This window comes from Bidens hawaiensis, unplaced genomic scaffold (genome assembly GCF_021521415.1).
Source record: "Bidens hawaiensis isolate Kalapana, Puna unplaced genomic scaffold, B.hawaiensis_p1.1 tig00007248_1, whole genome shotgun sequence".
Classification (NCBI taxonomy): Eukaryota; Viridiplantae; Streptophyta; class Magnoliopsida; order Asterales; family Asteraceae; genus Bidens; species Bidens hawaiensis.
The window spans coordinates 112490-139667 of NW_027491500.1; the positions used below are offsets into that span (position 1 = coordinate 112490).

The 27178-nt window shown below is 36.3% G+C and overlaps 1 protein-coding gene and 1 pseudogene across 3 annotated transcripts; both read left to right on the forward strand.

Moving 5' to 3' along the window:
- Window positions 1-17090: 17090 nt before the first annotated feature.
- LOC143634827 (serine/threonine-protein kinase D6PK-like) lies at window positions 17091-19423 on the forward strand (annotated as a pseudogene). Its single transcript, XR_013153935.1, has 2 exons — window positions 17091-18199; window positions 18527-19423. The product of XR_013153935.1 is annotated as a serine/threonine-protein kinase D6PK-like (transcript).
- Window positions 19424-21310: 1887 nt separating this feature from the next.
- Window positions 21311-26948, forward strand: LOC143634804 (COP9 signalosome complex subunit 7-like). 2 transcript variants are annotated; one of them, XM_077102794.1, is made up of 9 exons: window positions 21311-21533; window positions 23877-23952; window positions 24386-24474; window positions 25566-25655; window positions 25754-25798; window positions 25896-25966; window positions 26060-26198; window positions 26362-26470; window positions 26800-26948. In XM_077102794.1, the coding sequence occupies exons 1-8, from the start codon at window positions 21372-21374 to the stop codon at window positions 26434-26436; spliced, it is 747 nt and encodes a 248-aa protein (XP_076958909.1). In that variant the 5' UTR covers window positions 21311-21371; the 3' UTR covers window positions 26437-26470; window positions 26800-26948. The 2 variants fall into 2 exon arrangements, with proteins under 2 accessions (XP_076958909.1, XP_076958908.1); XM_077102793.1 differs by having other exon boundaries at window positions 26382-26470.
- The last annotated feature ends 230 nt before the right edge of the window (window positions 26949-27178 follow it).

Here is a 27178-nt window from a genome sequence, read left to right on the forward strand (position 1 = left end):
TTGGAACGGGCCTCGAGACGGGCCTGAACTTCAACCTCGAGGGCCTTGAAGGCCTTCTCCTTTTCCGCAGCCACTACGGTAAGCCTTACGTTCTCCTCCCGGACAGCCCGCGCCCGAGCTACTTCTTGAATGCGAGCTGCTTTTAACTTGTCGTTTTCACGACAAAGCAGCTCGACGCGCGGCTGCATCCGGGCCAGGAGAACCCGAAGCTCATTGGTTAGCCTACCCTCCTGGTAGCTAGCCATGGCTTCCCCCAACGCACCACTGGGAGCTGCGTGACGAGCCCACTCCACGCACTCCACAGGTGTGCGAAGGGTTGTTCCTCGGCGGATGTTCCATCGTGGAACATACACTTCATTGGAATCCGACACTGCAAAAAACAAAAAGCAGTTAGGAAAAGATGATATATAAAAAAAAAAAAAAAAAAAGGCCAAAAGAACCCTACGCACCTGTAGGGTCAACAACAGGCCGATAGCCGCCAAACCCATCACCTGAACCCAAGGGAAATCCATCCAAGAGGTCAGGCAGATGGGAAGGAGGCAGAGGTTGGCGATAAGCCCCAAGCATACCTGAAGTATCGGCTGTAGCTGCCGACGTCGGAGGCATGGAGGCCGCCGCGGTAGAAACCAACGGAGGTGAACTCACCGGAGGTGAACTCACAACCGTGGTCGCCGCGGCGGAATGCGCAGAAAAAGTAACCGCCGGCTCAGTGAAAGATGCGGTAAAAATGGCACTGACAGCCGGCGGTGATGTCATCACAGCTGGAACAGTTGGCTCAATGGAGTGAGCAACTGAACCAGCGGAAGCAGGCGCAGCCGCCTGGGTCGTCGCCCCAGGTAGGCTGACCAGGCCTACCGTCATGGGCGGGGAGGTACTCCTCCCCGCTCCACCCTGGAATGCGTCAACATCCACGCCTGCACAAAGAAGATAAGTATTAATGATGGAAAGCTATGAAGTTAAAAATAAAGGAAGTTTGTACTTACGGGTTTTCTTGAGCCTAAAAGTGCGGACAGGCGGGGACGAACCCGATGGAGCCGGCCTCTTTACGCCGCTCACCGTCGTCATCCGGGGCTCTCCGGAGGTGACAGTCGCAGCCTCCGGAGCAGTGGTCCTATCACCACCCGGGTTCCCCGCCACCTCCTCGCTCTCGGTCTCTGAATCAGACCGAGGCACCTGATCGGCAGTGGAGGCCACCTTCGCCTTCCCCTTCCCGCCGGCGGCCTTCTTCTTCCGCACCAACGGAGGACCATCTGCGGATTCCTCATCAGAACATAAGATTAGAGGAATTCCAGCAGAGGTTTCAGCATTGAGGGGTCGAGGGTTGAATAACGCCTTACCTGGCCGCCTGACGCTCAGGATCTCGTGGCCTGGCGGGTAGATCTCCACGAACCGATCCGCCATCTGTTCAAGGATGGGCAACTCGTTCTCATCTAGAGCACGAGTACCCATCCGGGCGGGACCATCAGCCTCCCGCGGATACAGGAGCGACTGCAAGTCGTTCCCCTCTGAAATAAAAGACAACAGTTAGAAGACAAACAATATATAAACAAAGAAGACAGCATACCGTAAGGGACAGAGTTCAAACCGTATTCAAGGACGATCGGGATCTTTTGCGCATCCGCATCCTTCCACACCCGGCTCATCCCGAGCATCACCATCCCGGACTCCGCAAAGCGGTAAACCGGAGATTGGACTCGGGATATCTTCGAGAACCATTCCGCCTCCTGATAGTTGGAGGCGTGAAGGCTGGGAAGTGCTTGCCCATTCTTGAACTTCATGGCAAGGGGGATGGCGCGAGCGGAGATGAAAAAGAACTCCCGCTTCCATGAACGAAGACTGCGCTCGGTTGCGCAAATCTTCAAACCCTTGATCCGGGTTATCAGAGTATACCACCCCTGGATGCACCTCCAAGAGTAGAAGGTCATCAGGCGGTCGACGAAGGGCTCAATGCCCAGAATCCAGCACACCCACTCGAAGTGGCGAATCTTCGCGATCGCCATCGGGTGCACCTCGGTCAGGTGTACACCGTGCCTCTCCAGGACACGGTACACAAACTTTGTCAAAGGGAACCTAAGATTCCCATAGACAAAGAATGCAGCATATACCCCGATCTTGCCTCTGGGGGCATCATACACCGTCTGATGAGGTTCAGGAAACTCAGGCTTGAGAGACTCGAGCATGAACTTCCTGACGATGTACTGATATAGATCGACAGGCAGAGCACACTGGCACTCGCCAGCAGTACTCTTGTCATCGGCGTACACCCCAGCCTCCTGGGCTGTAGCTTCGAGATCGTGAGAAGACATCTTGCAGATGAAAGAAGAAAACGATTTCAAGAGAATGCTCGACTGAAAAGGTGAGTATTCGCCGGAAATCGTTTTGAAGATGAAGAGAAAAGTGAAAGTGTGGATTACAAAGAACCCTCTCCCCCTTTATATACTAATCGCAATTAATGCGATGAATTTAATGCGGAAGAGAGAGAAATCGAAGGTGCAATGAAACTATGACACGTGGCAAAAAGCAAGCTGGCAACAGCTGTTGAAAGGACGCGTACTATTAATTTCGCGGCCACGCGCCCGAAAAATTGCGCCCACGCGCCTGAAAAAGCGTCTGGAATGACCATGTACTGTCACGTCACCATAACTTCCTGCACGTCCTGACACAGTCAGAAGAAACCGTCGCACGACGTTTCAGCAGTTTGGACTGTTCTTATCCTTTCACCAACTCTTCGAATTTCAAAAAAATTCAAAAAGATTCAAAAGTAAGCGGGAAAATACCCCTTACCTTGGCAACCAAGTAACTGTAAGACAGGTGCGGGTACAGTGTTAAGGCAACCCCTTCACATACTTAGCACCCGCAGGGAATTGACGCCAGGAATACCTTGGAAGTAAAGTAACCGTAAGACGAGCGCGGGTACAGTGTTAAGGCAAAACCCTTCACATACCTAGCGCTACGCAGGGAATTGAAACCAAGAAGGATCTTCTGGGCAATGCTTGCAGAAACGGAAATAACATCCCCGCATAGCGGGAATGTCGGAAACTACATTGTTTGAAGCTTCAAGATGGAATTGGTGGTTTTAACATAATTGATCACTATGTTCAGAACTACCAAAACCTCATGGAGAATCCACACAAGTGGGACTCAACGCTCCTGACTTGCGAGGAGGTTACAGACCTACCCGCATCATACCCAAAGATCAAGCAGGAAAGTCGGGAATTTCTGCAAGTGACATAAGGACTTCCGCGGGAAGAATTCCCATGGAAAACCTTAAAACTAAACCCTTTTCAAAACCCTTTGCTTAAGTCCAAAAGTTCACCTCACTTTATTAAACATTCATGAGAAGAACATTGGACTGGGGGGACTTGAAAAGGTAGGTCCCAGCAGAGCCCAGTTGGACCCGCAAGACTCACCTTGAAGAGAGACGTCTGCGCAGAAACCAACTGGATCCGCAGGACCCACCATGCTCAGAGACGTGACGTCCTTACGCGCAGTACGCAAGCTGTTCCCGCAGGAAATGCCTCCCAATGGTGAAGTATTCCGCCTGTTCCCGCAGCTGCGGATACAAGCCATCAGGGAAGGCCACCCGCGCAGCAAGGCTACACGCACAAGGCACTTAGCTCTCAATAATTCAGTTGTCACCTGAAGGAATGAGCAAAGCCGGGAACAATCCCGCACAAAGGCGGGAGGGGGAATACTCCCGCCCAAATAAGCCAGTCCGTACGATACGGGAAGATCTTTTGTACTGTACCTGACGAGGTATGGGCAAAAGATCTGACCAAAGATACGACAGCTCATTGACAACAGTATGGCGAGCAGCATGCTCTTGTACTGTATGTCACTATTAGCCACTGCCTACTCACCAACTCCTGTCATACCACGTGCATAGCCGGCAGTTGGTGGAAAAGGAATAGTACACAGCAGGCCTGGTCACTGTCAGCCGCTGCCTACCCACCAACTACCAGCATGTCACGTGCGTAGGCCACAGTTGGTAGAACAGGAATACTATTCAGCCGGCTACACCTTCTTGGAAACCTACCTTCGGCTATAAATACCCCAAATGGTATGATCATCTCATCTTATCATCATATACTATCTCGTATTACATATTATACCTGATATCTGATCTAGCAATCTCTTAATATACATTTATATTCAAGAGCAATCTAGTCTGATTCTCACGCCGGAGGGTGGTCACAAGGAGGAACCCCCCCTTCTCAGTGACGAGCTTACGGTGTTTGTTTTGCAGGTTATCAGAAGAACCATCTTTGCCGGATCTAACCCCTCGTGGGAAACATCTATCTAACCCCCAGATTATCCGTAATCTGCTCGGGGTCACTTAGTGTTTCTTCAGTTATAGTACCTACATTTTCAAACTGATTTTTCATTCAGAGTTTTTAGTAATACATTACGTTTTTACTTATCTAATAATTTAAAATAAAATTCTAGCAAATACTTATAACTAAAGTTCAAGTTCCAAAATCAAACTATTTATAGAGTATACAATATTAATATCTTAACATGGTTTAAAGAAATAACCTAGTTAATGTAACATGAACATAAGGCTATGCTCACTGGGCATGATATTTTAACACCAAATTCGACACCTCGACTTGATTATTCAAAGAAATTTCCTGATTTAGTATACGGAAACTTAAAAAGTTGTTCTGTTTAACCTTGATCAATAAACCTCCAAAATCCTTCAAGTTGATCGTTACACAGTCACCAACAAGGAGCGCTAAGTGTTTTTCCATCAAGCCTTTAATGGGCGTAAGTGTTTAGGGTGAGATGGGGTCCATCATTTTAACCAATCATTAATTTTCTTTACATTTTGTTTTTCTTTTATTTAATATTTTAGTTAACCAATACAACCATGTAAAATGACGGCTTATTTAAAGTTTCATTGCCTATATGACAATAGCGTGACACTTTAATAAACCATTTTAACATCAACCACTACACAAGTATAATAGATAACAAGTGTTCAATGTTTTTCACTTGGCCCTTTTCTCTAGACGAGTATTTACCTCACACACTTAGGGGATGTGTGGGATTGCTTATTTTCATCAACTTATTGCTTTAAGAAAAAATTATAAGCTTGTTTTATTGAGAATGCTTGTGAGTGTATAAGTCAAAAACTTGCAATATTATGACTTATTGATTTATGAAGAAAGTCATAATAAGGTAAAATAAGGAACCCAACACCCTTTTAGACAAAAACAAGTAAATACAATGGGTGTTATGTGATATACGTCAACAAAAAATTAATAAAAATAGCTATTTATACGTTCACGTGTAATTAATACAGTCACATGGTCATGCTGTTAGACCATCTCCAATGATAGGTTTTTATTGGTTCAAACCAATCTAAACCATTGGAGAGGTTTGTTTAAACCAAAAAACAAGTTTTGAGGTTTGATATTTCAAACCATCGAAAACCATCTAGTGTGGGTCCCAAGCATCACATTTTTCACCCTCCTCACACACACGCACACACACATATATATATACCCATATTTATATTTATAAAATATATTACAATATTATACATATACATATTTTTTATATTTATTTCAAAAATTATGTATTTTTTTTTGTTTGTGTATTTTTTATGTAACGGCTAGTTTAACGGTTAAATTTTTTAATGGCTAGTTTTTTAAAAACGCCTAGTTTTTTAACGATTTTATTATATATTTTACAATGTTCAATTATTAAAAAAAAAAAACCCCCGCTACAAGAAGTCCTACTCGTCTAACCCATGTTTTGCTGTTATTTTAAAATAAAATTATAAAAATTAAATATTTAATAGTATTGCGAAATTCTTATTTAAAATAAATGTAAAAGTAAGTGATGATATGGAAATGTAAAGATGGTTTAAGAAGGTGTATTGTTGGAGTAAAAATATGGTTTTTAAGAAAGCTGATGTGACAGTGATATGGCTAGTTTGAACCAAAAACTGTTGGAGATGCTTTTAACATGATTTAGGATGTTACACATAAGGTTGATATGGTTCAAATATGACATGATGACAGGTATATACCACGAATTCTCTCAGATTAACGTTTGAACATTGTATATTTATATTTCAATAATAGCTTCTATTTTTGTATTACGGGGGCTGTTTTATATTATTCGTTTTTAATATTTATACATTTTTCTGTGTTAATTTTATTTATTGTAAGAAAGTTAATAAATTTAGGGTTTGATGATGAAATGGTTTCACAAATAAATAAGATGTTATAACCCGGCTTAAAAGATATCTGAGTTTGATGAGACCCATGGACAGCTTATTTTTTTTACTATAAACTTGTTTATTGATTATAAATAATTTCTTTTTTTAAAATAAAATCGAATATGAATTTTTAGTATATCTTTATTTTATAGGATTTTCATATCAAATATTGGTGAGACTAACTTTTAATTTAATGAAATATTATAACCCGTTTAATGGCTATCAGTGTTTGGTAAGACCCATACTCGTGATTTCGGGTCAAATACATAAGAAACCTTTATTTACAAATAAATCAATTTAGTATATTGAAAGAGTATAGAAAGTAACAAGAGATATTTTAACTGTTTTGTTTATATATATACTTAAGATAAGATTTATGATTATGATTTAAATATTCCAAAAGGAAGATGAGGTTACGAGCCACCTAAACTTTAGAAAGATGCATTAATTACGCCATCAACCCCACTCTCAAAGTCCTATTGCATGTGGTTTCGAGGATCATTCACCCAAGAACTTGGATTCTATCCTGTCTCATCTCAACACTAGTTATTATCACTTAATAAAAGCACAATTAAGGATAATAAGTTGCCTAGTTAGAGATATATTCGATTATTGTCGGACCTAGGTGGTAGAATCATTAGCCACAAAAATAAAATAAAAAGGCTTAGTCCCACATTTTTAATTATTATATATTAATATTAATATGGACAATGTTTTGGTAGAAATATTTAGGATGTAGCTGAAAACACTAAATAGTCTTTTAACAAGCTAACGTGTTAGATTATGGGTATGTTTGGCAAAACTAGCTGGTGGCTTAAAGCTGGTAGCTGTCGTTTTTTAGATATATTTAGATGTTTGACAGAGTAGCTAGAGCTTTTAATAAAATGATCAAAATTGGTATAACTAAAAAAATAATATTAAATATACTTATTTTGGAAGGTTATTTAAGTAATCAAAATACTAAAAGCTTGTAGCATTTTCTAAACGCTACTAGTAGAAGCTTCAAGCTTTTTCTCATAACCTAAAAGCTTCAAGCTCATTCAATCAAACAAGGCTTTTAATTGAGTATGAGTTTTTTCTTAGAACCTTGAAACTTGAATCCCCTAAAAGCTTATTGCCAAACATAACCTATAACTATGCAGTCGATATCGCTGAATCGTCGAAATATCAATGATATATCGGTTATCAGTCCATTGGCGATACATCAGTCAGAATATCGGTACCGGTAATATCAACGATACTGACCGATATTTAACCGACATTGGACTAATCTTTGACCGATATTCCCGATATCATTGTTTTAAGTCTTAATTATCAACTTTTAATGTTCAATGTTAGTGTTTTAAGTCTTAATCAATCCTTACTTGCACGATTGTTAGTGTTTTGTAATTTACAAAAGGTTAATTTGTTAATGGTAGGAGACTATACTGAATTATTAGTGTTAAATTGCTATATAAATGAATTTTACATTACATTGAAATTGCCGATATCCCACCGATATCTCACTGAGATATCGGTCCTTGATCGATATCTGATATTTTTCCACATTAACCGCAACTTAGATATGCCTCTTTGTTACCACTCAACTTGGTCGTCAACTAACTGCTGTTTTTACTATAACATCAATCTCCCTTCTTGATTTGTTCATAACCACTCTCGTTACTGAATGTAACGTCATTTTTTTGTTATTATGCTTTAATTTAGCTTATATATATTAATCATGTGACTCGCAGACCTAAAGGTTAAATGCCTTTTATCTAAAGCATATGGTTATGAACATTGAACCTGGAAATAGAGAAGTTTATGTCGAGTGTATTATTTTTATAAAAGAAACTATACAAAATTAAATGTAAAATTAATTGAACACATGACCATGAATAATAAAGTTGAATACTAAAGTTGAATACATATCAAGTCAAAATAAACTTTACAAAAAGCTTTAGTGTTGACTTTGAAGTAGGCCAAAAGCTACGAGGGAATGCATCTTGTGTATATAAATCGTGTTTCTTTGAATACTTGTATAACTTAGGATGATTATTAAGTGCAAATGAACATGTATTTAGTATATAGTCATTTTTATTCAACAAAAACATACTAGGCAAATTAGAAATAAATAATCGAAACTTTTGTTTATTGGCCGATAATAATTCCAACTTTAAAAATCACTATAAGTGGTCTCAACTTTCAACTATTTTTGTGTCAATGGACCTCTGTTAAAAAACCTTTAACGTCATTATTTTTTTTTCTGAGTTTCAAACCGATGTTTCAGGACTTTTGATCAAAAGAACGATACGAGTCGACCGATGTAAAACTTATCTCAAAACGGTGATCCAAGCGACGGAATAATGTTTCAATTCGGGTGTTTGAATTTCCAATTAACAAAAATCAAGTCGTTGAATCACCTTCGAGATAAATTTTACATCAATCGAATCGTATCGTTTTTCCGTTCAAAAGCCCTAAAACATCGGTTTGAAATACCGGGAAAAAAAAATTAACGACGGTAAGTGTTTTTTAACGGAGGTCCATTGAAACAAAAATAGTTGAAAGTTGGGACCGCTGGTAGTGATTTTTAAATTTGTGATTATTATCGGTCAATACACAAAAATTAGGATTATTTATTTCCAATTTTCCAAAACATTACAAGTTACATAATTTTGATCATTATTAAAACAAGTGATCATTAGTTCAAAATTAGTTTTTAAGACATTGTTACCCAAACACCACAAATTGTTGCACCAGAAATAGAAACCAAATCTTAATTGTGGAATTAAAGGTTTTAATACCTTGGTTAAAACTTAAACATTAAGCAAATTATATTATGTTAAATACGTTTAGTATAATTTAAATATGAGTTTAATGGTGAGTTGTTCAGCATTGTTTCACCAATATAAATGAGGCGATGCCTTCGTTGATACACGCTTGACAAACTACATTTTTGGCGAGACTTTGTATACTCTCATGATCATTAAAGCACATAAAAGATCCAATAACATTTGTCATTTAAATTTTCATACATTCGAATGTGTAATTAAGGCTTCATGGTGGATCTAGTTAGACAGTACTTTTAACATTTGATGTTGTACACTGGGAGACGGATATGTTCTTAGTTATAAACACGTGAAAATTCGTTTTGAGGAAACCGTGCCAAAATCAAGCCTCATCGATTCTGCTTATACTCCCATTCTTTGTATATTATTCTTCAATTGTAGTTCGTATTTTATTTCCTTTCAAATTATATGTGTTTTTCTTTTTATATCTGTGATTTATCATATTGTGAACGGTTTCTCTAATATTTTTGCCGCCGTTTGGAAAAACATAAATAAATAACACGACTTGTTTACACAAATTGCAATAATTAATTTGGGCCAAAACATTGTAAATTTAAAGAGGAGCTTTTATTGGGCCAACCTGTGGAATGCATAAATGGGTTTTTAATGAGCCCATGAGAAGACAATATTTCAAATAAAATAATTTTTTCTTGGTTTGCCTGTGAAATTTTGATAAAAGCTTTTATTTTTTAGAGCATAATTATAATAAAAAATTTAAGGTTTCTTTATTAGTAAGTTCAATCTAGTCTCTTATGCTATATAAAGAATACCTCGAGTTGAATACCCAACCGACTCGGTTTACACCTTTTGCACCCGTTTTAAGGTTTTCTCCTAAATACTTTGTGTAACTGATTTATGTCAATACCCGTTACCAAATGATAGATGCGTACTAGGTTGAATTTGATAAATATAGTGAAACTTAAAATATTTTATTTTAACAGAATAGTTTGGACTTCAAACCTTTTTTTTTTCCTCTATGCAAGAGCATCCCAGGTATAAATCTAACTAAATATAACTTTATTCTAACTAACCTACCACATGTCACTTTTCATCTCTAACTCACTTATAAATAATTATTTTATTTTTTTCCCATACAAACACAAGTGATGTGTAAGGAAATGACTAAATAATCCTTCTAGCCCCATAATTATTTTAGTGATATCGGAGCCCATTATACACATCTCTCGCTAAGGATACTTTAGCCCATAAATGGAGATCTATCACTCCTTTAAAGCAAGAGATTAGCCCAACTTTAGCATAACATTAGCAACCAACTTCAACAATCTACAGCCCATACAAAACAAACCTGCATGATCTAGGGCCGTTCAAATCGTTCGCCGCTTGAACTCGCTCGCTGTTCGTTTGAAAACTGCTCGTTCATTTTTTTGCTCGATTGTAAACGAGCTGCTCTGCTCGGCTCGGTTTGTAAACGAGCCAAGTAACGAGCAAAGGTCTGTTCGGTTCGGCTCAAATAATTTTAATTTATTTTATATATAATTATATATGAACAAATATATAAATATATAGATAACACATATAAAATATAAGTATACAATTTTTAAACCCTTTTAAATTATTTATATTCCGTCAATTTTATAGTTTTATTGGTTCGATTCAAGATTTCAGAATACTAAAAGTCTATTTGTATGTCGTTACATCTCACTTTAAACTTCTTTCTCCTAAAAATTACAACCTATTATACGTTTGTCTAAAAACTACTAATTTGTTTACAAAATATATTATTTGTGGCCTTCAAACTTGTTAGTTATTGAAAATTTTAAAGTGAAAAAGAAATAAAAAAAATGTTCGAAATTGCTCGATGATCGATCGAAAAATGCACGATTCGATTTTGGCTCGTTTCGTTTTTCGCTTGTTCGAATTTTAGCCGTTCGGTTCGGTTGTAAACAAGCCAAGCAACGAGCAAGCCTTCCCTCGGTTCGTTCGGCTCATGAACAGCCCAGCCTGCATCCAAACACTAATCAAGCAAGCTAGTGACACACCCATCTAATTTATACTCATAGCTTACACCAATAAATATGTAGTATATAGTCAAACCGAAATATAAAATGACAAAAAAAATTATATAATACAAATGTTGTTTGATACATAACTATAAGTCTATAACTAATATTAAATAGTTCAATTAACATCTATACTTGCTATTTTAATTGATTATACCAAGATGGTTATTATTACCATTACACAAGTAACTTTATTTCTTTCTGTTTCGCTATACCTGAACAGTAACAAAAGGGCTTATACGTATATAACGTGATCCGTAAAATACAACTTCATTAAAGTGCACATATATTTTTTTATGATATACAAATAGAATTTGGGAACAAGAAATCATAAAATGATGTAAAAACATGGAAAGGAAAGGAAGTTGGACAAACGTTTCAAATAATATCGACTATGAAAAGTCGTGCGGGGTAAAAGCAATTTCATTATCGGTCCCACATACCGACAGTTTGACGACGTATCCCTACAAAATGTACCATATACACTTTAATCACACAAATGCCCCTTTTTTATTAAATTTTTAATGGAATTATATAAACTATAACAATGATAATATAAAATAACTAAATAGAAGAAAAATATATAAACATATGTTCTTTTTTCTTAGTAAATCAAGCATAATGCTGCATACATTATATAGATTTATAATATTAAGCGATTACATAAGTTGATGTCCTAGATAAAGGAAAAAAAATCATAAAATTTCAAATAAGTATTCAGGCGTTGGGTTTGGAATAAAATGCTTTGTAAAAACCGTTAGTATTAAGGCAGTGTTAGGTCTTGGGAGAATTAGAAAGAAAAAAAAAAGACCCATGAAGGTGAAATCAAAAGACGTATCTAAAAGAGTTTATGCAACAAGAAATACGATCGGTGATACTAATGTTAATTACGAACAATGACGTTCGTTAAACCAAAACGCGCGCAGGGGGGGGGGGGGGTTTATAATTGTTTTCCCCCTTTTCGTTATTGTGTTAAAGCTCAGGAAGGCTAAATCATGTTAGGTCCATGCCGAATACACCAATCAAACGTTCTTTGTTTTCTTTTTTGTTTATTTATTTATTTATTTTATTTCACAACACATTAGTTAAATGGTTGGTTAGTTAATAACTCATGCCTACGTGACGTTAGGGATGTGATCGGTACCGGTACCAAAAATCCTGACCCCAAAAATCACAATTTTTTTGTACCGGTACCGAAATATTTGATTCGGTACAGGTACCGGTATTGAAGGTAAAAAATTTGAGAAATACCGGTACCGGTACCGGTACAGATATCGAAACTCAAAACTTTAGTAATGATTCGGTACCGTCGGTACCAATTTCGGTACCGGTACGGTATCGGTACCAATCAGTACAAATACCGAATCTGCTCATCTTTACGTGACGCTGACATAACGATTAACTATTATTTTCACCTAATTATACAGTTTAAATCCAATATACAATTAAGTATAAGTAATTCATACAATCTTTGTAAATTTTTATAAATAATAAACATGCATAAATAAATCATTTACTTGGAACACAATAACCAAATAATTTTAGAGTGACCTATCAAGATAAAAATCAACATGCTGGATTATTAAAATGTATAAGGAAAAGTTTGATCTTAATTTTTGCTTAGAAATCATTAAGTGTACAAGTTGTATGGATTTTAAACCCATCTATTTTGATGGGTATGAAGGATGCCCAGCATGTTATTTTATTTTAAACACTTGAAGGTTTAACCCAAATAGATTTGGTTTATAAGTATATCAATCAACTCTTAAACATTTTCATTATAATTACTTAACTATTTAATTTTTGTGGTATGATAATTTTCATTTATTGAAAAGGATGATAAAGAAACAAGGTTAGACGCGAATATGGTAATATAAACCAATGGATATTCTTTTTACGTAAAGTGACAAATTATCAAATAGTAATTATTCAACATGTTTAATTTAAGCAAAATTGAATATATAGTTATAAAACTTATAATTTCATCATAAAATTATTATTATTAATAATTCCTTTTGATATGACAAACTAACTATATGTAACCACATTCCCTTGAACTTGCTAAGAGAGTGATGTTAATGGTGCCATTAGGCTAAAGACAACAATTATTTTTTCATGGCAGCATGGACTAAAGTTTTTATACAATATTCATTTAACTAAGTTTTTTCTATTAATATTACAACATTTATTTAGTCGTTGCATAATACTATTACATACGACAACCAAGACAAACTTCATCTATTTTCTGAAGCTTAAGAATATCATGTCAGTGCCACAAACCATATTTTCATTAGATAGGTTATTTAAAGCTCAAAAGGCATCTTGCCACAAGCACAACAAGAGCACATGCAGGGGCGGACCCACATAGTGTGGATCGGGGTCCCGGGACACCAATGTTTTTTAAAAATTTATTAGAAGCGGTATATTAAATTTTTTGAGGACCCCATAAGATTTAATACTTGGAACCCATACTATTAATGTTGATGTGGTCTGGTGGAAAGTCCCTTGTTTTATCTTTGAAAGGTCATGGGTTCAAGTCTTACAAGGCTCAGTTTTTGGTTTTTTGTGTTAATTTTTAGTGTTAATCAATCATTTGATTGCTAATGTTGCAATGATAACTTTGGAAACATTCAAACACCTCTAAAATACATATCATTGTTTTCAACTTTATGCATGGTTTTCTTTAGAAACATTCAAACACTTTAAAATATCAGTTTTATTTTTCACTAGTTTAAGTTAATGGTTTTCAACACATGCTTATGAAAGGGTGGATCTAGGTTCTATCTCAAAAATGTTTAAGAAAGGGAAAACAAAGTGTTTATGTGTCAACCCGACCCATTTTGACCCGTTCAGGTAGTGATGATTGAAAAAAAAGTTTTATTATGATATTGTTTTTTATTATGTTCTTCGCCTCGACCCGACCTGAACAACGACCGACCCGAAAAATTTGAACACCGAAAATATGGGACCCCATTGGCAAAAAATCCTGGGTCCGCCACTGAGCACATGTAATGGCTTAGTTTTGTGATGAAAACGACCCCCACAACTAAGGTAACACCGCCCCTAGTTTTGTGTACACAACGAAGATGGGAGGGGATGCTGTCCGATCAAACTTTTATGATTATTAATTAATACTAGGATAATAACCTGTGTTACACACGGATGGAAAACATATCAACAAACAGTATAAAATATAAACAATATATTCAATCAACACTAGTTTTGACATAATTTTTTACCATCAGATATTACAAATTAGGGTTGTGAGGAATTGAAGAAGATGGTCATCGTTGATGAATCAATTGGCCAGAGAAACATATTAGGGTTGAGAAGATGAAAACAAATGGTCGGAAAAACATATTAGGGTTGAAGACGACGCCCATGGTAGATGAATATTCTGACAGGGGAAACATATTAGGGTTGAGAGGATGAAAACAAACAACTGGTGACTTAAAAACTGGGTAAATAGGTTATACAAAATAAAACGGGTCGCGTGGGTTTATTTTTGCTTATCAAAATTAATTGTAAATATGTGGAAATTAATTATATGGAAATGTGATGACATGAAGTCCTATGTAGACACCCTAGATTAATTACATGTGGAGAAAATTGAGTTGTTTTAATATATTAGTTATATTTATATTAAAGAATTAAAAAGTAATAATTGCGTGTAATTGTTGAAAGGGAGTTATGGGACATTTTATCATCACATCACATTATTTAAAACTAGTTATTGCTGATTGAGACGCTACATGTCGCACAGCCCCGTATACACTTAGTTACATACTTACATGTTACCACTACGCGTAGTCTTGCACGTCAAATTCTTCATTTAAGTGAGCATTGGGTCCCCGTTTATTAAATCCTATTAAATGATTCAAATCCACATCTCCTTTTTTAAGCACATAATTAATTCAAAATCAACCAAATAAGTAAAAAAATCATTACATTAAATTGACAAAACTTATTAATCTTCCTTAAATAATAATAATAATAATAATAATTTATTTAAGGAATGAAACACAACATGTCTTGTTGTATTCAAACGGAAAAAGCAAAAGAGAGGTGGAAAGAAAAAGGTAAAGGCAAAATGTTGAGTCATTCTAATGTTAATGCTCATGAAATGACAGGTTCTGCATTCACAGGCTTTTACCTTTCGTTTATTCTACACAACAGAACAGAGCAGACCTAATATCAGATAAATAAATATACTCATCTCACTCTCAGAGGCAATAACTCATAGTTTTTAAAGATCATCATCTCAGATTGTTCTTGAACGTCTACATTCTGATCCAGTTGCTGATTTGAGTTATTTGAGTTATTTTTGCTGAAGATCCGAGGTAATTTGGCTTTTTAATATTTTGCGGTTAAGTTATCCAGAACGAGGTTTGTGTGTTTTCAAGTTTTATGTCTTTTGGGCTTCTTAGAGCGTGAGTCGATCTTTTTCTCGTTTAAAGTTTTTCTCGTAATATATAAAAATAATTAAAATGTATCAGGGTTTTTTTTTAATTTTTTTTCCTCTTTTGGATTTCACATTAGAGCCGAGCTTTGACTCGTTTAAGGTGCTCGTTTAGTTTTGTTTAAAGTTTTTCTCAGAATATAAAATATTTAAAAATGCATATATATTTATTAATAAAAAATAAACGAGCTAAGCCCGAGCTTGAAAAAACGATTCATGAGTCAAGCTTTTTTGGGCCCGAGCCTCAAACAAAGCTCGTTTAGTTATCGAGCCCAAGCTCGTGCCTTGTTCGTGAATTTCGTCTTGGCTCGTCGAGCCTTAACGAGCTTATGTAATTTTAAGTTTCACGCTATGTAGAGCTAGAGCCGAGCTTTTGCTCGTTTAATGTTTTTCTAGTACTATATAAAAATAATTAAAAATGTATATGAATTTATTAATAAATTATAAAAACACAACCCTAATTCAAGAGTCGCAAGCCGAGCTTGAGCTTTCGTAAGTCAAAACGAGCTGAGTTCGCCCGCTCGGCTTGGATTGTTTACATCCCTTTAATTACGCCTATTCATTTGTTAAAACGATATTTTCTACAATTTTGTGTTTGCCGGTTTTACAATCTTGTTTCTTTAATTTTGCCTTTTTATTTGTTAATAATGCCAAATTAGTTGTGTGTTATTATTATAATTTTGTCTGACATGATTGTGAATGAAGTTAAGGATTTCGGAAAGTTATTTTTTTAATTATTTCTTTTTATTAATATTATTATTATAGATTCTATAGACGTTACTTTACTCTTTGATTTCACACCATATTTTACAAACATTCCGGTCAAAGTTTTACTAATTGTCGGATAACTATTTATGTTTATTCATCTGTCATTTCATATTCCTGTTTTAATCTGTTTTATTATGCTTATTGCTTATAAGAGTATTCACTTCATATAGCATTTACGTTTGATGTTAACTAGTGGTGTGCGCGGTTCGGTTTGGGCCAGTTTTGGGCTAAAAGTCTAAAACCGAACCAAAAGGCAAAACTTCGGTTTTTGAATTTGTGAAATCTGCACAGTTTCGGTTTTTTTGGTTTTCAGTTTGGGTTTGGCTCGGTTTTGCTTATAAGTTTTTGTGCCGAAAAACAATTGGCCGACAATAATGAATTTGGGTCTAATATACTTTGTTAATTAATATCCAACTGATTATTATACATTTGAGCTAAAATATATGAGTTATATATTAATATATTATTATATTTATTAAATATTTTGTAAATTACTCAAAATAAAAATAAAAAGTGGAAATCTATAAATTCGGTTAGGATTGGCTCGATTTTCTTGGTCTTTATTACATGCAAAACCAAAACTGCACAGGAAGTTTGGTTTTTACAAAACCGGAAAACCAATCAATTGGTTTTTGTTTTGGTTTGCTTTTTCAGTTATTTCGGTTTCGGGTCATTTTTTTCGGTTTCATGCACACCCCCTAACGCTGACTATTCATTTTCGCCTTTCAGAGTTGCATCGGTCGCATTGAACAAAACTAGTGGCGTGTGATGGTTATACATTGAACAAATATGAAAAGGATTCATGAATCAAGAAAGCTTCCGGTTCACCAACAATCATTCGATATAAATATGCTATCAAGCACGCGATACCCTTCAGTAAAAGACGACGACGACGATCTTCGCTATTCTGATTTTGATTTCCCGCTGTCTATGGACACATGGAAGGGTAAAAACTCACTCCATGATGAAAAAGAACTTATTTTAGACATCACTACACTAAAAGAAGTTGATGATTCTCTAGACGAAATCGGGCCTGCATCGTTTTTGGGAGCTAGTCATCCCCCTGAGCCCGTGACACTGACATGAGCCCGGTTCACGTACCCATGGGCCAAACGAAGTCACCCGACCCAAAATGTTTACTCAAAACCTTGTCGATAAAGGGCCCGTTTCTAGAAGACTTATCGATAAAAAGCCCGTTACAACAAGATTCGGATAAGGAGTGTATTTGGGATGCTTCGTTACCGCCTAGTGGTAATGTAAGCCCGCATAGTAGTATTGATAGTGCTGGCATTGTTACGGTTATGAGTGTTGCGAATAGTTGTTGTACAAGTAACGGTGTTACGAGTGACGGGATGCTTAGTGTTGATAAATTTTACGAAAGTGGCAAAATGAGCGTTCGAGGGGATTCGTTGGAGAGTGGGAAGACGAGTATTAGTCAAGCGAGTGATAGTAGCGGGTTAAGTGATGATAGCAACTGGAGTAACTTTACTGGGAGTGTTAACAAGCCTCATAAAGGTAATGACCCGAGGTGGAAAGCGATTCTGGCTATTCGGGCCCGGGACGGGCTTCTGGGTATGAGTCATTTCAGGTTGTTGAGACGGCTCGTTTGTGGTGATATCGGCAGTGTGTATCTTTCCGAGCTGAGTGGGACCCATTGCTACTTTGCGATGAAGGTGATGGATAAAGCGTCGCTTGCTAGTCGAAAGAAACTGGCGCGGGCCCAAACCGAAAGAGAGATATTACAACTACTTGACCACCCGTTTTTACCGACTTTGTATACTCATTTTGAAACCGATCGGTTCACTTGTTTGGTTATGGAGTATTGTCCGGGTGGCGATCTGCACACGTTAAGGCAACGTCAGCCCGGCAGACATTTCTCAGAACATGCAGCAAGGTATGATATTTCTTTTTTATTATTTGACATTCTAACTCACATTCTAACTAGGGGTGTGCACGGTTTGGTTTTTGGGCTCGGTTTTTCGTTTTTTCGGATTGGATTCGGTTCGGTTTCGTTTTTGCCATTTGAGCTTGAAAATTTTGAGCCGATAAAAACCCAAGATAATGAATTTGGGCCTAAATTATTTTTTTTAGTTAATAAACTAAATGATTATTATATATTTGGGCTTTTTACCTTTTGGTTTTTGTTTAAGTTCGGGTTTTTTTGTTTCATGCACACCCCGAATTTTAATCCGGATAATTAAAATATGTTTTCTTCAAACAGGTTTTATGCAGCTGAGGTTCTATTAGGACTCGAGTATCTCCACATGCTGGGAGTCGTATACCGAGACTTAAAACCCAAAAACGTGTTGGTACGTGACGACGGTCACATAATGTTGTCTGACTTTGACCTTTCGTTAAGGTGTGTGGTTTTACCTACACTCGTTAAATCATCACAAAACAGTGATGCTACCAAACGACAGTCATCGTGCATCGAGCCCGCGTCAACTTGCATCCAGCCCTCGTGCTTCCTCCCGCGTGTTTTCACTCCAAAAGCCAAAAAAAGAACCACTTTGAAAACCCGAGCCGACCTCACTCCATTGTTTGGAGCACTGCCTGAACTCGTTGCAGAGCCGACTGCAGCTCGCTCCATGTCATTCGTCGGGACACATGAATACCTGGCACCGGAGATTATAAAAGGCGAAGGACACGGGAGTGCGGTAGATTGGTGGACATTTGGAATATTCTTACACGAGTTGTTATACGGTAGAACACCTTTTAAAGGCGCGGGAAACCGAGCCACATTGTTTAATGTAGTTGGGCAGCAGTTAAAGTTTCCCGAATCACCCGCTACTAGTTACGCAGCCCGTGATCTAATCAAAGGATTGTTAGCGAAAGAACCACAAAACCGTCTTGGTGTCAAAAGAGGAGCTACTGAGATTAAGCAACATGCATTTTTTGAAGGTGTGAATTGGGCTTTAATTCGCTGCAGTACGCCGCCTGAAGTGCCGAGATCTGTGGAAATGGAAGCGCCGCCTGTGCATTTTCGGGAAGCGCCTTCGGTTTGGGGCGGGTGGTAATGACAGTAAGAGAATGATGGGTATGGAAACCAAGTCAGGTGGTAATTTTGTGGACTTTGAGTTCTTTTAGCTTCTCTTAATATTAGATAACAGATTTTTGTTTTATGCTGTTTTTACTTATGACTGACTGTGTGTGATCATTGTTGTATTTTGGTTGGTTGGATGTGATGACTGGTGTGGTTTTATCTGTTTAAATGTGTAATACTAGTTCACTTTGTTGGAGGGTTTTAACATAGTGATGGTAATTGGGTCTGATGTTTTGTTTCCTCATAAACAAAAACAGTTTTCATTAGTATTTTTAATGCATAGGATATTCGTACACCATCATATATCTTCACACATTACTTTTTGGCTATACGGCTTGTATAGGGCTATACAAACCATATAGGACTTGAGTTGTTTAAGACCTATACGGGCCGCATAGGTTTAAAAATCTGTTTTTATTTTGGTGTCATATCCGCACATTTGTCAGTCATGCGTGACTTGCACAGTTACCGTGGGGTGGTGTATGAAGATCGCATCCCTGCTTTTAATATGAAATATCGTTGATATAATTCAAACTTTTTAATAAGTAAATACCTAACATTAAAAAAAATTTAGAATTTTGTGTTTGATAGTGTTATTTCACAAAATCGTCTCTTTGTTAGAATCTAGGGTTAGGCTCAAACAAACGATTCAATTACTGAAATGAAAAATCCCAATTCGAGAAGGGAAGGTCTCCAATTACAAGGTAAGAACCCTAATTTTGATAACATAAAACATCGATAAAAACAAAGTGTGGAAAAACAAATGCTTAAACTAAACTAAGGTGGGAACGGTTATGACATGAAATCCTCGCTCCTAGCATCGCGGGTTAACCCCCATCTCTTACAACTTCAAACATTTTCTCTCCATCTAACCTCCCTCCATTCAGCTTCAATTGGGCTTGCTTTAATCCAGCATGACCCAACTCTCTCTCTCTCTCTTCCACGACATGCCCTATGTTATTCACTTTTGTAGTTAGTTTTGCAAGTGTACAATTTGTTAATCCATTTATAAAGATTAGAGACGACAAGTCAGGTCGGGCGGCTGAAGATTAAGTTTGGGTCAAAATGGATCGCTTTATAGAGCCTTTCTTTGATCGCAAAGGATAACGTTGTGATGGTTTGGGTGGTGATTTTGTTTTGGTAAAGTAGAAAAAGGAATCGGGCTGTATATCATGTTTTTTAAACGTATAATAAAATCTGCAACCCAAACCCGAAATTACTCACATGGAACCTAAACCCGAACTTACCAAACTTGAACCCGGACCGTTCTATTGCGGTTCGTTACTTATTACTCGTTTATGGGTTTTCAGTTATTCCCAAAAGATTAGTTCTGTGTTTTATGCCCTGATACTCATAATTAACTCTCTAAAGCGCTCATTTGTTTAGTATCCCATCAATTGGCATCCCATCGAGTTCATCTTCTATGACTACTTTATTTCTAGTTATGGTTTGTTATAAATTCGGTTGCATTATTCCTCCTTGCTCGATCGGTTCATTAGGCTCACACTTAATTATCGAGCGGTTTATTTATTTGTTTTTACCTTTTCTATTTTCCATGTTCCTCCCTTCTCTATTCAATTTCGAGGATCCGACTTTTCCTACTCGAAAAAGACGGCTAGGAACAAGAAAACTTTTCAGACTCGTAAAAGACACCAAGGAACATGAACAGGGCCAACAATCTCTATCAAATACTCGAAACTCGATTAGCCCACCCGATAGCACCCGTATCCAAAGACACCATGGAAGACTAGGGTCGAGTTTAAGTTATAATTAAATTTCACAACCCCAAGGAACCGAAACCCGAAATACAAGACGTAATCAAATCTAGAATTACAAAGACAAATCTCGTAATGCATCAGCAGATGATGAGATGAAGGCAGTGTAAATTCCAATGAACACGAAACCCCTAAATTTCAAACCCTAATTTATAAAATTCAAACATCTGTCTATCAACAACTTCTGTTGATTCTGTTATCAATCAGTTAACTGCAAGTTCTGTAATCAGTTCATCATCATAATCGTAATGGACATCGAGCAAAAGCAAGAAGAACTGATCCAACACTTCGTCAATCAAGCATCTAATCTCAACAACGGTTCATCTCTCGCACACGTCATCACTGACGCCACGTCACATCCTTCACTCTTTGCTTTCTCCGAGATTCTTTCGCTACCTAACGTTATTCAGGTCCAATTTCTTCTCCTGATTATTATTATTATAATTGTGCTAATTATAAGTTTAGTTAATTGATTGATGGATAATGTTTAGGTATAATAGGTTTTGTTTGAACATAATATGTAGTAGCTGCAGGTTAGGGATTGGTTTTAGGGCTATGGAACCGCATTGTGTTCGAATCGACCTAATAATGGATCAGTATTTAGATTCTACATAATTGCACATAGTTATTGGTGTGTATAATGTTTGAAGAAGCAAGTAGATTATAAAGATGATTTTGTGCCTAAACTTTTAATTTCCTGTATTATAATTATAAAGATGATTTTGGCGTTATCGATGTGCGAATTCTATGCTTGATTTTGCTATAATTTGATTTTAGTTTGGTTTTTTGGTTGATTGATCATGTGTAGGTGTAATAGGTTTTGTTTGCTCATAATATGTAGTAGCTGCATGTTAGGGGTTTGGGTTTAGGGCTATGGAATTAATAGCATTGTGTTCGAATCGAGACCTAATAATGGATCAGTATTTAGATTCTACAGAATTGCACATAGTAGTTATTGATGTATATAATGTTTGAAGAAGCAAGTAGATTATAAAGATGCTTTTGTGTCTAAACTTTTAATTTCCTGTATTATAAAGATTCGTTCTGTACCTGACGTTATCGATGCCCGGGTTCTATGCTTGATTTTGCTATAATTTGAATTTAGTTGGGTTTTTTGGTTGATTGATCATGTGTAGGTGTAATAGGTTTTGTTTGCTCGTAGCCTCGTAATATATAGTAGCTGCATTTTAGGGATTTGGTTTTAGGGCTATGGAATTAATAGCATTGTGGTTGAGTTGTGACCTGATTATGGATCAGTATGCAGATTCTACATAATTGCAGGTGATTACTGGTTTATATAGTGTTTGAAGAAGCAAATAGATTATGGATGGACCTCACTGCATAGTACAGTTATATTGATAGTTTTGTGCTTAAACTTTTAATTACCTGTATTGTAAAAATTCTTTCGTGCTTAACGTTATTGAAGTCTGCATTCTTTGCTTGATTTTGCTAGTGATTTGATATTAGTTTAGTTATTTGGTTGATTTATCATGTTTAGGTATTAGGTATAATAGGTTTTGTTTGAACATAGTATGTAGTAGCTGCATGTTAGGGATTTGGTTTTAGGGCTATGGAACCGCATTGTGTTTGAATTGTGACCTGATTATCGATCAGCGTTTAGGTTCTACAAAAATTGCTCCTAATTAGTGGAACATCTAATGCTTAAAGAGGCAAATAGATTGATGGATCAGATTGCATAGTAGAAAGATGATTAAAACTTTATTAACATTTCACTAAAAAGTAGTGTTTACAATGATACAGAAGGCCAACGGGCAACAAGCTACACCGCTAGCCGTTTTTAGATAGCAAAACTAAGATTATTGGAAAATTTTAATTGATGATTTTGTGCTAAAACTTTGAATTTCCTGTATCGTAAAGAGTCTCCATGGCTTCATCACACAGGAAGTCAGTTACTATTTTGTAGTACACAAGTAAAGATAGATTTTGTTTGCTGATTGCTCTTTCTTTGATTGGTTAAAACATTGATACTTTTGTGAACATGATTTAGCCTTTAGGAAGATTGGGACTCATTTTTTTTTAATGTGTTGTACTGTTGTTAACTATGATTTTGTTATTATTGTTAATATAACGGAGCATCTCTCATACGAAAAATAGGTTTCTATTGCATCCCATATGGTGCGTGAGGGTGAAATACGTGTTTTCAACTTTGATTCTAGAAAATAGTTGATACATTACTAAGAAAGGAAAGTCTTTTGAGAATTGATGGGATTTACCAGAATTGTGCTCTTATCTATTATTATCATTTCTTTCTGTGGGTTGATTATTCACTTCTGTGGTTTTGGCGTTTGTGTGTTATGACATCTGGTTCTGTAATGTCTTCTATGATTTTGTCCACTTGCAAAATGCAAACGTTTTGTTACAGTGTTACCTGTTTCTTATTCTAGGAAACAGCCACTCAATAGCCAACGTTACGTTATGTAGCAGGAATAATCACTCACATTATTAGCTTTACATATAAATCTATTTGGTGTGTGTGGAAAGCATAATCAAATGGCCCATTACTTCATAGACCAGGCCACTCTCTGTAGGGCATAGTTTTGTAACCTTTTGAACTCTCTTTTATATGATTATGCTCTCATTATTGCAGAATTCATTTTCTGGATTTGTAATTGTATTGATTCTCTGTTATATTGTAATTTGATTATAGGCATCAGTTTACATAATCATTTGATCTCCTTTTGTTTTTGCAAGCACCTCAATTTATTTTATTTCTTATGTCTGATCTTATGCAGCTTCAAGGCACAGAACACTCTATTTACATTGAGTTGCTTCGATTGTTTGCTCATGGAACCTGGAGTGAATATAAGAGTAGGTTTTTCAGATTTTTTTTTCACCTTGTCTATTTGTAATCTTTTTATTTATCATTTGGCCTGGCAAGCAATATAGATACCAAGTTTTTGCATCTGCTTGCATGTGAACTGGAGGATGCTCTTCATAGTTCTTTGTATCTCATTATCGTTTTCTTTTCCTATTCTTGAGTAGCCATGATCTAATAAGATTAGATGAAAACGCCTAGTATTCGAACATATGACACATGCAAAGCAGGATTATATTTTTGCTTATAATATGTAGAGTTGTATGTTTAGGGGTCTAATGGTTTATCATATGGATACTGTGCTGTTAGCTTATGATGACTTTATTGATGTGTTAAAATGTTTGTTTGTACATGCTATCCACCCAAGTCATTCATTATGATACATATCTGATGGGATAAAGTTCTTTTTATGTCTATGATATGCAGGAAATGCTGGTAGTCTTCCATCATTGGTACCTGATCAGGTTCGCAAGTTAAAACAGCTCACGGTGCTCACACTAGCCGAGGCAAACAAGGTAAAGTATTTCTTCATGTAGTCAGTCTTATGTCAGTAGAAGCAGTGATTTAACAAGTTCAAAATAATGCAATCAATTAAATGCATAAGCATAACTAGAATTAGTTACTGATGTATGTGGATAGAAGTATCTCATTGTGAGAAATAATGTAAGCTAGAAGCTGTATCGAGCATGACCAATTTCAAGTAATGATTAAAGTGCAATTAAAATGCACGTGTAGTGAGTTTGGCCTGACTTATTGTAATTCTTATATGCTTGAGAGGACATATGGTGTGAATATATATCTGCATGCACCATCCTAGCTTTACTTTTAGGAGGGTCGTTTGCGGTTTTAGATTTGTCTACGGGCTTAGATCTTACCATAGCGTAGGTTACTATACGCGTTATTGCTCTTCTCTATTTATGTATATGTATGTATATATGTTACATACGTTTTTACTTCACTCTTTCTCTTTTTCTTCGGTTATTGATAGCTTCATGTATATAGTTTTGTTTGTTTACTATGTTTGGTGTGGAACCGAGGGTCTCTCTGGAAGCAACCTCTTTATCCTTAGGGATAGAGGTAAGGTTTGCCTACATCCCACTCTCCCCAGACCCTACCAGTAGCTTTGCTATGGGTGGGATTTACTGGGTATGGTTGTTGCATATATCTAAGGTTATTTTCGCATATATCTAGAGAAGACTGATATTGAGATAGTAAATGAAGAAATACTAGACTTCGTAGTTAATGGCCTTGAAATTGGAAAACTTAAGAGAAACTTTTAATATGATTTATCAAAACTTACAAGGAACCCAACTACCCAAGTGTACGTTTGATCATTTTATATTTATGATGGATTGATGGTGGTTCCATTAGGATCATTATTTTGAATTTTCTTGTTGTTGGGACTCTTAAGTTGAATTCAAGTTGGCTTCGAAGGGTAGTTTGTGATAAAGACATGTCTTCCAGTTTTTTAATCAGTCAATCATATTTAGGAAGTTAAATAAATGGTATGATAACAATGTTTCTTTTTGGTCATTGTCTTTATTTAATATAGGTTGCTTTTGTATCTCTTAATATTTTTTCACCTCTAGTTATGGTGATTTTTCAGGTACTCCCATATGATGTGCTGATGCAAGAATTGGATGTTTTAAATGTCCGTGAGCTTGAAGATTTCTTGATCAATGAGTGCATGTATGTGGTAGGTACTTTCCATTATTATAATCGCATTTCTCATTTTATATTGCCTACTTGAGTGTTCAGGTTTTTAGTGGTGTTAGTTTACTCTCATCTTGATAGGGCATCGTTAGGGGCAAGCTGGATCAGTTGCGAAGATGTTTTCAGGTGTGAAATTGTATCTATTTTCTTTTATTTGTCAGTAAGTTTATCATATATAACTTTATTAATTTTCTCTCCTTTATATTATTTGTCGTTACCGTAGGTGCAATTTGCAGCCGGGAGGGATCTAAGGCCTGGACAGTTGGGGAGCATGATACATACATTATCAAACTGGTAACCCTAGTCATGTTTTATGACTGTTATTTGTGCATTTGTTACTTAATCTATAATAATATTTTGTCTTGGCTTGTTTTGGGCATTTTATAGGTTAAATACATCAGATAATTTACTTATTACAATTCAAGAGAAGATTAAATGGGCCGACACAATGAGTGAGCTGGATAAAAAGCACAAGAAAGAAGCTGATGAAAGAATGGAAGAAGTGAAAAAGACACTCTCCCTCAAGGTCAGCCGTATTAATTTTTTGCATTGCCTTGTGTTTTTAACTATGGAGAACAAAGTAAATGTTGAGACGATTACACCTTAAAAGAAACAGTGTGACACCGTTAATGGCATGTCTTGTAATTTTGAGTGATATTTGTGTATGCATCTTACTTACATTGTGGCAGAAGTCACACACTGTGAGCAGGAAGACATTGACTTCCGAGGGCACGAGGAGATGTTCGCCGAACCTGGTGGAGTGATGGATTATGATGAAGACCGAAGCCGACCTAAGAGGTTGGTGATAGGTCCTACCATCTTTTATGCTCATAATATCATGACTGCAAATGTTACCATTTTAAATATTTTCATTACTTGGTTTTCACATTTGCCCTTTTAAAATACGTAGCAACTATAATGAAATCAGTTACTAATAACAGTCGTTTTCATGATAACCGAAGAGAGTCGTTTTCATGTTGTTTTCCTATTTGTTTTTATATATAAATTATAATACATGTAATCCCTAACTACTACAGCAAACTTTAGTCTTTTTCTTTACATTTAGTCCCTAACAACCAACTTTTTGGACAATTATGTGGTTTTTAATATATTTTTCTTTTCAATAGGAGACGACACCCCTTGGGTTAACGGGGGCTAGTGAGCGATCAAGTTTATGTGAGAGAGATTGTTATGCGGGCTAGTTAGCTTTCTCAACGGGGTTACACACATGACACACCTGCTTTACTAGAGCAAGAGATGATATTTTTTGAACTTATGAGTTAAAAAAACTATGCACTTTTATTTCTGAGGAATCATTTGGCTGTGATGGTTATGGATTGTTTTTGGGATTATTTTGGTGTGGGTATTGTTTTGAGTTATCAATCTTATTATTTATCGGTAATGTTGCTCGGTTAATGGATCGCTGTATAAACGATCATGGCACTCGTGTTATATTATTGATTCTTCTCAAATGTGGTCATTAATAGTGTAAAAAGTATGAGACGG

Bases quoted from the DNA above. Each gene is read 5' to 3' on its own strand.
- LOC143634804 (XM_077102793.1), top strand. From the start codon at position 21,372: ATGGACATCGAGCAAAAGCAAGAAGAACTGATCCAACACTTCGTCAAT. The intron at 23,953-24,385 runs GTAGGTTTTTCA...TATGATATGCAG, and splicing joins AACCTGGAGTGAATATAAGA to GAAATGCTGGTAGTCTTCCA. The intron at 26,471-26,799 runs GTTGGTGATAGG...TCTTTTCAATAG, and splicing joins GACCGAAGCCGACCTAAGAG to GAGACGACACCCCTTGGGTT.